At 36.4% G+C, this 13,078-nt stretch overlaps 1 protein-coding gene across 1 annotated transcript in view; it reads right to left on the bottom strand.

The window, feature by feature from the left end:
* Positions 1-650: 650 nt before the first annotated feature.
* LOC131030610 (disease resistance protein RPV1) overlaps positions 651-13,078 on the bottom strand; it is a 30,842-nt gene continuing 18,414 nt past the window's right edge. Inside the window, exons 2-5 of the mRNA XM_057961492.2 lie at positions 3,996-5,076; positions 3,600-3,887; positions 1,261-3,495; positions 651-1,178 (exon numbers count right to left, since the gene is read on the bottom strand). Of these exons, the coding sequence (XP_057817475.2) occupies positions 696-1,178; positions 1,261-3,495; positions 3,600-3,887; positions 3,996-5,076 (4,087 nt within the window). The 3' untranslated portion in view covers positions 651-695. The remainder of the gene's footprint in view (positions 1,179-1,260; positions 3,496-3,599; positions 3,888-3,995; positions 5,077-13,078) is intronic.

Here is a 13,078-nt window from a genome sequence, read left to right as displayed (position 1 = left end):
GTTTTTTATCATCTTAGCATCATGAAGTGCAATTCTACAATAGAAAGAGTAATGGTAATATCATATCAAGTTTCATTTTATATTTTATATTAAATTAAAAGACAAAAATATTTTATGAAATTGAGACTCCTTCATGGAAAAATCTGTATTTGCGTAAAGATAATTTGCTCAAACATATTGCCTTCCACATACCTTGCTCCTTGAATAAGCTCAAACTATGGCAATATAAAATGAACCAAGTTGATTATTAAATAAAAATACTTCTAAATAACTTGTAAAAAAGATATTACAATTTGATTTTCTAAATTAAAACTTTGTAAATATCATTAGATGAAATAAAAGAAACTACTACTTATCCTATTTAAGAAAAACACAACTCTTATATCACTAGACAACTCTAAATTAATTGCATACATGTCTGAATTTTCTACAAATATTATTGATAAAAAAAAATTCAATCTTCTTTCAAGAACAATATAAATAATCATATTTCTAATAAAAACAATTACATTACAAATATTACATCTATATTTAAACATATTCATATAACTAATTTAATTAAATACATAAAATAAAACCTTTTTTCCTAAATTGATTTTATATAATATACATAATATAATTTACAATATTTAAAAAATCTATTTTCCCCATAAATTATCCTCTCTTTATAATTACTCAAATCTATAAATTTACTATTATCGACCCTCGCAACATATATGACATACTTTTCCCAAAAGTTGCACTACTTCAAAGAAAGCATCCACGACTCTCTTTTCCTCACCCATCGCTAGCACTCCCATCTCTACACAATCAACTTCTATCGGACCTTCACCTTCCCGTCGGGTTGAATACAGGCAGAACGAAACTTTGGTTCGCACAGGGACAGATCCTGTGAAAACAACTATGTATACCCATTTTCCTTCATTCACACGCACTCTACCAGGCATATCATCCAAGTATAGATCGATGGCATTGGAAGGAGAATCTATAACAAGGCATATCATCTCTGCCTCGTTGGTAGAACGCTCTTTCACAAACTTATACCGCCAAAAACGCCTACTAGTCCTCTGCCGGTCGAACGAGTCAACCGAAGTGAGAGCAGGAAAGGCCAAAGACTTGATAATTGCCTCCACGCCAGGCGCTGTCCTACAACTTATTACACATTCCTTTGGCCATTTCTGCAATAAAGTATACAATGTAGTCAACAACTAAACACTTATTACATAATAGTAAGCTCAATTATCTAAAAACTATTGTTACCTCTCTATTTAAGGTTTGAAGGAAAGCTTCAAATGCTGATATGTCACATGCTGCTGTGAGGCTTACACTCTGCAAACTCTCCATACCCTTCAGACATTCTAAGACAGGCACCTTGCTGCAAGCTTCTCCATTTGATATCTGCAAGCGTCTGCAATTTTGTAATCCTTTTATTTTCCTGAGCTTCCCACACTCGTTTATACTCGACGTCTGCACGGGACCACATGAATTAAGGCTTATGCTTTCCAACTTTGGACATCTGTCCAAATATATGTAGCTGACTGATGTTGGCAAACAATCCATCTCTACTAAGTCTTGATTGTGAGAAAGATGTAGAGTTTCCAGACTGGGGCAACATTGTTGAGAGATGGATATCCTAGACACAGGACAGTAACCTACTGCCATTGATGTGAGGCTACTAAATGAAGAAAAGCACCCCGGCTGAATAACCAATTCTGTGTGCTCAAGGCAACCGGAAAGTTTCAGAAGACCAAGGCTAGTAAGCTGTGCAAGTGTTTCCGTTGGGATCATCAACCCATTGCATTTCCACAACTTTAGAGTCCGCAATTTTGTCAAATCGCCGAACTTGCCGGGCAGCGATTTTAGCGTATGACATCCGCTTAAGTCGAGAGACTTCAACGATTGGAGGTGGCCAAAATCTTCTGGTAGACCTTCGATCCCACTGCATCCTTCCAAAATTAGATACTCCAGACTTGTCAAATCGCCGAACTTGCTGGGCAGCGATTTTAGCGTATGACATCCGCTTAAGTGGAGAGACTTCAACGATTGGAGGTGCCCAAACTCTTCTGGTAGACCTTCGATCCCACTGCATCCTTCCAAAATTAGATACTCCAGACTTGTCAAATCGCCGAACTTGCTGGGCAGCGATTTTAACGTATGACATCCGCTTAAGTGGAGAGACTTCAACGATTGGAGGTGGCCAAACTCTTCTGGTAGACCTTCGATCCCACTGCATCCTTCCAAAATTAGATACTCCAGACTTGTCAAATCGCCGAACTTGCTGGGCAGCGATTTTAGCGTATGACATCCGCTTAAGTGGAGAGACTTCAACGATTGGAGGTGCCCAAACTCTTCTGGTAGACCTTCGATCCCACTGCATCCTTGCAAAATTAGATACTCCAGACTTGTCAAATCGCCGAACTTGCTGGGCAGCGTTTTTAGCGTATGACATCCGCTTAAGTGGAGAGACTTCAACGATTGGAGGTGGCCAAACTCTTCTGGTAGACCTTCGATCCCACTGCATCCTTGCAAAATTAGATACTCCAGACTTGTCAAATCGCCGAACTTGCTGGGCAGCGATCTTAGCTTATGACATCCGCTTAAGTTGAGAGACTTCAACGATTGGAGTTGGCCAAACTCTTCTGGTAGACCTTCGATCCCACTGCATCTACCCAAATTTAGACGCTTCAGATTTGACAAATCGCTCAATTTGCAAGGCAGCGATCTTAGCTTATGACATCCGCTTAAGTTGAGAGACTTCAACGATTGGAGGTGGCCAAACTCTTCTGGTAGACCTTCGATCCCACTGCATCCTTCCAAAATTAGATACTCCAGACTTGTCAAATCGCCGAACTTGCTGGGCAGCGATCTTAGCTTATGACATCCACTTAAGTTGAGAGACTTCAACGATTGGAGGTGGCCAAACTCTTCTGGTAGACCTTCGATCCCACTGCATCTACCCAAATTTAGACGCTTCAGATTTGACAAATCGCTCAATTTGCAAGGCAGCGATCTTAGCTTATGACATCCATTCAAGTCGAGCAAATTCAGCGATTGGAGACGGCCAAACTCTGCTGGTAGAACTTCGATCTCTTTGCAATAGTGCATACGTAGCTCCCTCAGATTTGTCAAATTGCCAAACTTGCTAGGCAGTGCTTTTAGCTTATGACATACATTTATGTTGAGAAACTCCAGCGACTGGAGACGGCAAAACCCGTCTGGCAGAACTTCGATCCCACTGCATCCTTCCAAAACTAGACGTCGCAGATTTGTCAAATTACCGAACTTGCTGGGCAAAGATTTGAGCTTACGGCATCCACCTAACTCGAGGCACTCCAGCGATTGGAGAAGGCAAAACTCCTCCGGCAGACCTTCGATAGGAGCTCCATCGGAATGCAAGGATATTTTTTTCAAATCCTTTAGAAACCTTATTGATCTTGGAAATCGCAGGAAACTTCCGGTATGAATGATTTTCAGCACAATCAGCTGCACAGGAGGCTGCAACCACGTTCCTTTTTAATTAGGCAAGTCCGTTCAACAACTAAAAGAGATCTTTAAGGTATAATTCCATTAATAACAGAAAAGAGAAGAAAGATGCTTACATCGGCCTCCTCGCTCCACAATTCTTCTAATTTAGAAGCCTTACGAAGCTCTAAAACTCTCAACTTCTTCATGGGAATCCATGACGGAAGAGCTGTATGCGGAAAGTTGCCCCATCGCAGCCAGATAAGTGGTTCTGCTACTGTTGCCAATTCTTCTGTAAAATAATTATTTTTCACATCCAGGATTTCTAAACGCCGCTTAGAAATATTGGATCCCCTCACAAGATTCATAGCATCTTCATAAAATTCATCTGTTTCTGCTTTAATTCCCCGGATAAGCACAATTTGCTAAATGGAAAAAAATAATAAATCAGCAAGCATATAAAGCAATTCATGTATGAACATTTTACTTATTGAAATATTGTATAACATAAAAAAACATGATAGTAAACACACCTCCCCCTGTTCCTCAATGTGGTCAATTTGCTTCCGTGACCAAAGTCGGTACGGTGGCCTTGTCTCTGCAATTTGTCTTCCCAGATCTCTCAGCTGATCATGCATTCTGATGCACTTGCTCTCATTTACGTCAACCAAACACTTGTTCACAAGTTTTTTTAAACTACACAGCCCACTCCATCCGGACCCATCCCACAATGTGATGACCGAATCTGTTTCTGTTTCGGTTCCTGTAAAGAAGCAAGATATGTCTAAAAATACCTCCTGGGCTTCCTTATTTAGTGCATCAAAGCTCACTTTCAGCACACTTTCAATTTCTTCTGGCAGTATTCTAGAGAGTTGGTTTAGTTGATCATCCCAAAATTCCTTGGACTCTCCACGCACAAGTCGTCCTAATACCTTGAGGGACAATGGCAATCCCTGACAGACTTCCAAAAACTTTTGAACAAGATATTCAAATTCATTTATTGGAGAGAGTTGCCCTAAAGCGTTCCAGCAAAAGAGTTCCATGGCATGCTCGGTATTTAATCCCTTCATCTTATAAATGCAATCAGAAGGAATTCCCCATGATGTGAGTATACCGGAATCTCGACTTGTAATTACAATTATACTATTTTGGTTAAGATTGTCTTTTACTGGCAGGAGAGAATCCAATTGCTTTAGATCATTTACATCATCTAAGATAATAAATATCTGAACAGAACTCAAATACTCTGCTAGGATTGCTTTTCCTTCTTCCATACTAGCAAGTGATGTGTATTCTGGGCCAACAATGTCTCCAAACATTTTTTCCTGTTTCTTATACAAATTTTTATTAGATGTATCTTGCAGGCTAACAAAACTATATTTATAGAAAGACTGTTTCTTCTTGTTGTAGTAGTGTTTTGCCAATGTGGTTTTTCCACTCCCACCCATACCTGTTATCCCCACAATTTTTACATCTTTTGAAATCTTTACACTTCTTTCAAAATCTTGTAAGATTTCATCTAGACCCACAGGATGTTCAGCCACCACAAATGAATACCTTTTAGAATGTTCCAATATATAACTTGTAATATTCTCCTTCAACATTCTTTCATCACTATACAAAAAAGACATTTTGACAAAACAATCACCCAAATTAGTTTTTTCTAAAAATAAATTGTTAATTAATAACATACTCTTAAGAAATAGACAAATGTAAATTGGTCTTTTAAATATCCATATATTTTGCATACAAACAATGTCTTTTATAGCTTTTACAATAAAATCGAAAAAGACAACAATAGAGATATAAAAAGCTTTCATATCACACAAAAAAGGAAGACTTTACAAAATTTAAATAGCTTCAAAAAAACAAATTTAAAGTTGATTGTAAGAAATAAATCACTTAGCCCCTTATGGGAAATTAGTCCTTCCTACCTCATATGGGAAATCTGGAAAGAGCGAAATAGGAGGACTTTTGACAATAAAGCCAGAAAGGTAGACTCAATTCTTAATTCCATTGAGTGTTCAATCGTAGAGAACATCAATTGCAGACTTGCTCTTAACCCCAGCTCTAACACGGAATTCACAGAATGGGATGGCAAAGCTAGATTTAGTTGGAATGGTATCAAAATTCTTCTTTTTATTGGGAAAACGAAGGACAAAAGAAGCTCTCTTGTTTGGGTTCCACCAAAGTAAAGATGGTTAAAGTTCGATTTTGATGGTGCTTCAAAAGATAATCCAAGCCCATCTAGTATAGACTGTATAATTAGGGATCATAATGGAAATTTTAAAGGCAAAATAGCAATTCCTATTCTCCCGGATACTAACAATGTGAGCTCTTCTTTTGGATCTCACTGAGTGCTCTAAGAGAGGTATCAAAGACATTGAAATTGAAGGCGATTCTATTTTAGTGGTTAATGCAATCAAATCAACAAGAATACCAAATTGGCGTTTACAGGCATTATTGGAAAAGATTCTAATGGTTTTGAATGTGTTTGACAACTTCTCTTACAAACATATTTACAGAGAAGCCAATACAGAGGCTGACTTGCTCTCCAAAGCAACGGCAGATGGGTTAGAGTTAAGTTGGTGGGAGAATGATCTCAGGTCTCAACAGAACGATTAATTTTAAGCAGATCAATTCCCTACTCATTCCCTCTTTTCTTCAAATACCCTACTCCTTTGACTTCTTCCTGCCAGGGCATTTTCAAATTCTCCCTCCTAACGGCTACAATCGTGGCTGATCTGTTGCATTTGATTTTTATTTTGAATAGAAAAAGATGAAAAGTGCTAACCGTTGCCTTCCAGGTTTTCCTCAGGCTGCTCGTTGAAGTGACTTCTGACTTTGCTCTTTCATCAATTGAAATTTGAATTGAAAATTAGATCGTTAAGCTATGGTTTGGCTGTTGTATTCATAGTGTCCTATTGGGCATTCAAACATTCTTTGTAAGCGGGTCATATTAATTGCCAGCATGACATTTCGTCAACTTCATTCATTGGGATATTTCTTGTCTACATTTGTGCTATCACCTCATCACTTTCTTCGAAGTCACCTCTAGTGATAGCTGAGTTGGCATCCGAACTCATTTGCCAGCAGGTCGCATTAATTTCCTTGAATGTCCTTTGACACACCGCATTTATTAAGAATATCTCTCGGTTTCATTCTTGCTTTGAATGGTTGTGATGCCAATATTTACTACGACTGTCATTTTTTAGTGATTTTTCCAACATTTTTGAGTTTAATTGCATATCTTTTAAATTAAATCGCTATGTTTTCAAATTTAATCATAATCTTTTTTGAGTTTAATGAATTAGTGCAAGGGTATTTCTAGTTTAATGCATCAGAGTAAGACATTTTTGAGTTAAACCTGTCAAAACAAGAGATGCATTTGCGTCAGGTTCCTGCCATTATGTTTTTGTATTAAATGTTTTATGTTTTAAAATTGGAACTATGGTAAATTCTAGTAATAATATTAAAATTTAGCTGTGGTTAGTAAGTTGATTCTTAGCCTTAGTAGGTGTTCTGACTCTGTTACCTTTTCTCACATTCTTGAGAGCGGTATAGAGTTACATATTGCCTAGCCAAATGGGTCTGATTGTAGGGTTGGAATGTTGCAGATAGAGGTCATTTGCTTTTGATTTATCTTGTATGTTTGAGCAATTGTCTCTTCTCTTTGGGTCATTGGCCATTTTTGTTTTGTGATTAATACATTTTTATCCCATTTATAAAATAATAATAATAATTTGGAATTATTTATTATATTTTGCATGATAAGATGATTAGAAGACCCCAATTTTAGAGATTAATTCAACTTGCTTGGTGCTAGAAAATTAATTAGTAGACCCTCTTTTTAGTTTTTTAATTGCTTTTGAGATGTAAATATTGTTCTAACGTCACTTATTATTTTATTTGTCTTGTTGATTTTAGTCTATTCTTAAGCATTGCTTGCTTTATTCTAAGCAGACGATGGTCATATATGTCTAGTTTTCTCCTGCATCAACAACAAAAAATGTTTTTAATTTTCTACTTTTACTTTGGTAGGACAAAATTGATATTTTTAAAGTCATCTTTGGAATAAAGAAATGAAATAATAAGATTTTTTTTTCCTTTTTTCCTTTTGTTTTTATAATTCAAGTAGCTTTTTAAGACCCTTGGCACTAGCTAGTTTGTATAAGAATTGCACAACCAAAATTCAAAATAATTAGATTTAAGTGCATTCTTTTAATTATCTATTTTATGTATAATCAAATAATTGGTGTGTTATTTTGATTTGAATCTATGATTTGTATGATCCTATCAACACAAGTTTCAGATAGAGAGATTTCACTTATCCTAATATAGATTGTACAAGCTATATTGCAATTGAAAAATTGAACTGATATTTGACCAATTTAATTTTCTCTTATATCTTTATGTTACTGAAATGCCTTTAATGTAAATAATAAGTAGTTTTTGTCCCATTTTTCTACTTTTTTTGTTTATTCTAAGATCCAATTTTTTCTTTATTTTTCTCATTTAAATCAAGATTTAAAAAAAAAGTATTATACTTGTGGTTTGCTTACTTTTTCTCCAAAATATTTTTGCTAATATGGTAGAGATCATATCCAAATAGCAAAGCATTTTAAGTAAATTAAAATAATCGCACACCCTACAAGATCAACTTAATACCTTTTTCTATTATAGTTTTGATTTTGAAGACAATTATTTTGCAATTATTTCAATATCATTATGGACCTCAACTTTTTGACCATGATTAATTTGTTTTTTTATTAAGGGAAAAACAGGTTTTGAAGGGACCCGAAATCCTTAACAAACAGAAAAAGATAGGATCTAGAATCCTCAACCAGAAAGATGTCTGCATAAAAGGAATAGGAAAGCCCCAGAAAACCATGGGTAAAAAGGACACCCATAACCAAAAACAACAAAGTTGCAAAAAGAACAACCTGCAGCCAACCAAAAAGCATCCCCTACCCAAGAACCATCAAGATTTACATTTAGAATTGCTCTTATGGGATCAGAGAGTCATATAGAAAGAAGGCTTATAGGACTTAGCTTTTTTGCCTTTAACAGAAATACATCCCTCTTCCATTTGCATTGCCTTAACATGCCAATTCAGCACACCAAAATCCTGAGAGTGAGTATCAGCAGCCGTCATTTCAGCCTCACCAGAACTAACAGACCACAGAGGCAAAACCCTAGCCTCACCAGTTCGTCTCAGCTTGACAAACATAGCCTCACTAGAACCAACAGATGGCAAAACCCCAGCATCAACAGACAAATCATTATTAGCAGAAGAAGCCTCTTGAGTCTCCTTCACACGGGAAACATTAGGAGACACATGCACGGTTTTAGCAGCCCCACCAAGAGAGACAACCGGAGGGGATGCCACAAGATCCTGTGGTACCAAAGCAAACACCTCAGAAAAACTCCTAGGTTGATTCGACACCGTATAATGGTGTACCGATGCACCTTTCCACCATGTAGCTTTAGTTGCCTTTTTCTCAAACCCACAATGCTCAGCAACATGCCTAGTATTAAAACATCTTCTACAGCAAAAGGGAATCCCTTCATAGATCAAAGATTGGACCCATGAACCCTTTGAAGAATTAAGTAAAATTTCAGCAAGCAACCCATTTGAGATATCCAAGTCAACAAGTATGCGAGCAAATGTGGAGTGGAAAATATCAAAGGATTCAGCATCCACAATCAAAAAATCACCAAGGGCATCTCCCACTTCCTCTAAAAGAGAATCATTCCATAAATGAAGTGGGAGATTAGGAAGCCGAACCCAGGTCGAAATCTTATTAAACATTTCAATAAAAGGGTTAAAATCAGAGTGCCAAGGCTTAATCATCAACAAAAATTTATCCTCCCAACTAAAAAAATGATCACATAAAATTTTGTCTTTGTCCTGGGCATGATCAAACTTTGCAACGAAAAACTCCTTAGCCATGGGGAAAATATGAACTTTACCAGTGATAAGAGGCTCCCAATATTCAGATATCCAAGCGTGCAGCCGAGGAAGAGAAGGCCAAAACTCCCTAAAGAGGAAGATGGCACCATGTAAAGAGAGGATAGAAGAATTATAAACAATTTCCTCTGTCGTATCATCTTTCAAGTTGATGGATATGGCCTTAGTAATCGGAACGAACCCAACAAATGGTCTAGGTCGTGGCATCCGAGTCACACCAAGCCACACACCAATAGCACTAGGATGGGAGGACACCGAGGAGGAGCCCATCGCACCCAAAACCCCAGCAGGAGCATCCAAGGGTTGAGAGGCCTCCCCTTGGACAAGAGGATCCACACCAGGCATTGTCCGATCATTGCCTAGCACAGCCACAACAACAAAGGAGACGAGAGAAGAGGAGGGAGAGTTTGAAATTTTTTGGGCGGGAGACATCTACTAAAAAGCTTGAAATTTTTACCATGATTAATTTGTTGTTCATCCAGATATTTATTAATTAATTAAAGGAGATATAGTAAGGTTGATTGTACACACTCAATTTTTATGAGCTACTTCTAAAAGTTTGCATAGTCCAAGTACAAATATGCGGGCATTCAAATAGATTCATATGCTATCAACGATTCCTCACTCACAACTTGGTTAGTTACATAGTCATGGACCTAATCCAATCAATAGATCATTTTTTAGTTCTATCAATTGCTAAAAAATTGATAATTAAATAAATAAATTTACTTATATTTATGAAACCATTTCTCTATACTTGATTATCAAGCTAATTACATCTAAGGCATGCCCTATGTGAGCTTTACTAGTTCAACTGGTCAATCCACGATTTATATTATCTTGGAGGCATGCAAAACATTTTAAACGTTTACAACCGTTAGATGGAAAAGAAACAAAAATCTCAAAAAAATTTATTTAAAATCAATGAATTTATTAATTCTTAAATCTTAAATTTTTATTTAAAAACAAATTCATTTAATATAATACAATGGTTTTTTATAATTAGATAGAAAACTTCCTTTTTATTTTAAGTTGTTTTTCTTGTTAAAGTGACTTTTTAAATAAGTTTTTTTTTAAGTTAATATATATCTATTTGATATATTTAATTTTATGTAGTTTACTAATTATTTAAAAATTCTAATATGAAATGATTTGCATGTAAAAAGAAATAAATTAGAACAAAAGTTAGTTTTGAATCTAGATTTTAGTCTTTAACTTATTCTAAAATATAATTAGTCAATATTAGTTTATTTTTAAATAAAAAATTTATTTTATTTTATTTATTTGTATTAGATAATAAATGTTTATGAATTTTAAAAATTAAAATTTATTATAATTTTAGAGTTAAATGTAAGCTTAAAAAATATTATGGTGATTTGATTAATAATTTTAGGTCTAATAATAATAAGGATCAAAAGCACAAATAGGGAAAAAAAATGGGTCTGAGCCTATACCCGCGAAAATTTCCAGACATCGAGCGGCAAAAATGGTTTTTTGGGCATACGAAATATGCGCAATCTGCTTTTAATGTGGGGAACTGGGCTCCCCTCCCTCAACTGAAATCTGTTTTCGAATGGCAGATGGTGAAATCTAAAAGAATTCGGAAGGCAGAAAGAAAGGGTTGGAGATTACCGATTAAATCTAGGGCAGGAGGCGGTTACATAGGTAAACAAATACCCTCCGCCTGGAAGGTTCCCATAGGCCTGCCATTTCCAACAGATTCACCCACCTGTAGAATCTTGAGGGAGGTTGTTCAAAACCGGTTCGCCGGAACAAGCCCTTAAAAAATATTAATATTTTGGATAGTTGGAGATCCAGCATCAATAAAGCTAGTCCTTAGATATCTGATGACGGTTGTTGGATACCCAATTCTTTGCATCCTTCCAAACCCACAGAGTCTAAACCGAATCTGGAGATAAACCCTAAATCAGGAAGTAATATCACATTGGAAATCAATGACACTTTGGTGGAAAGGCTTCAACAAACATGCAAGACTTTTAGGGATTTTGCTAGATGGTGTGGACTCGGGGTCCCAATAGAGATCATCGTGGATTGGTTCAAATCTTCCTTCAACCGAATAGCAAGTATTTCTATCTTGTCTGAAGACTTTCTTTATATTGATTGCAGAAATGCCAAGCATAAGAATGAATTCCTAGCAAGTAAATCTTCGACTTTTAAAGGATATGATTTTAAAAATTTAGATTGGCAACCTGATTTCAATCCATGTAAATTAGAATTATTTAAAGTAGACAGACTGGTTCTGATCCCTAACTTTCTAGTAGAATTAATAGATAAAGAAATTATAAGGAAAATAGGTAATCAATTAGGCAAATTCGTAGAGATTGGTGATAAAGGACGGATGTATTCAAATTGTGTAATGATTGTTAATATGGATATTAATGTTAATTCATTCAACCCTATCGAAATAAAAACTAGTGAGTCCTCTTTCTTAATTTACCCTGAAATTTATAGAGGGGTTTTAGATTTAGCAAAAAAACCGGACTCGGTGGTTATGCCCTCTCATAAGTACCCTATGGAGGACCCAAAGCTTGATATTTGTTTCAATGAGGAAAAGGGTGGGTTTGTTATTATGGATAGTTTCCCTTCGGCAAGGCATGCTGATGAGGTAGAGGATGGAGAAATTGTGGGTGATCAAGGTATTGCTGGTTGGGTGAATTTTTCTCCCTTGCTATCTCATGTTAAGGAAAGAATCATTATGAGTGAAGGTGAGGGAAGGGAGATTGACATGGAGGAGGGTAAGGGCATTTGTGCTCTAGTGGAAGGAGAAAATGAAATGATCAAAAATTTATCTAAAGATAATGAGGATGTACTCAGTAATGGCATTGCTCGTCGGGATATTATTGTGGTGGGGGATATGGCATTCAATCTTGATCTGGATTTTGGTGTGGAGGCCTTGGGAAGTCGGGAAGCAGTTAGATCCTCCCAACAAAATGTGATGGTGGCTCCCGACAAATTGGAAGAGGATGAACGAGTGGAGGACATGGATCGAAAGGAATTGGAGGTAAAATACATTATCAACTATTTATACGACTTAGTTACTGAGGACATCCTGGAAAATTTATTGGATGAAATAGTTGATATAGAAGAGGCAGATTTACAAAAAAGGATTTTAATGAAAAGAATTATGAATTCTATTGATCCTCCAAAGGTCACGAAAATGAAAGCCCTTATAGTGGAATTAAATGACAAAGAAAATGGCGAGACTTTTGATGCCTTAGGTATTGAACAATGGGATGGGGAAAATGCTACACCTAATTGTGCAAAACATAGTAAATAGAGGGGCAGGAAGTCCCTATCTGAGTTAAGAGCTAATGATGGAGAAGTTGAGGGTCAAGTTAAACTTACGGATATGTTCCATGCAGGAAAGGGGAAGGTCCTTCCCACAGCACCATCAAGGTTTTATCATGGAATGTTAGGGGTTTAAATGCCCCTAACAAGCAGTGGATTGTCAAATGCTGCCTTTCTACCTCTAGTTCTGATTTAGTTATGTTACAAGAAACTAAACTAGGGAAAGATGATTTAGCCTCTTTTGGGAAACGATTAGGCTTTAGACATATTATAGGAGTACCAGCTATCGGAGCCTCTGGGGGTCTGGCTATGATTTGGGATCCTCGCAATATTGGT

The sequence above is a fragment of the Cryptomeria japonica genome, chromosome 2 (genome assembly GCF_030272615.1).
Source record: "Cryptomeria japonica chromosome 2, Sugi_1.0, whole genome shotgun sequence".
NCBI classification, from domain to species: Eukaryota; Viridiplantae; Streptophyta; class Pinopsida; order Cupressales; family Cupressaceae; genus Cryptomeria; species Cryptomeria japonica.
This window is presented reverse-complemented; position numbering and strand designations above follow the sequence as displayed.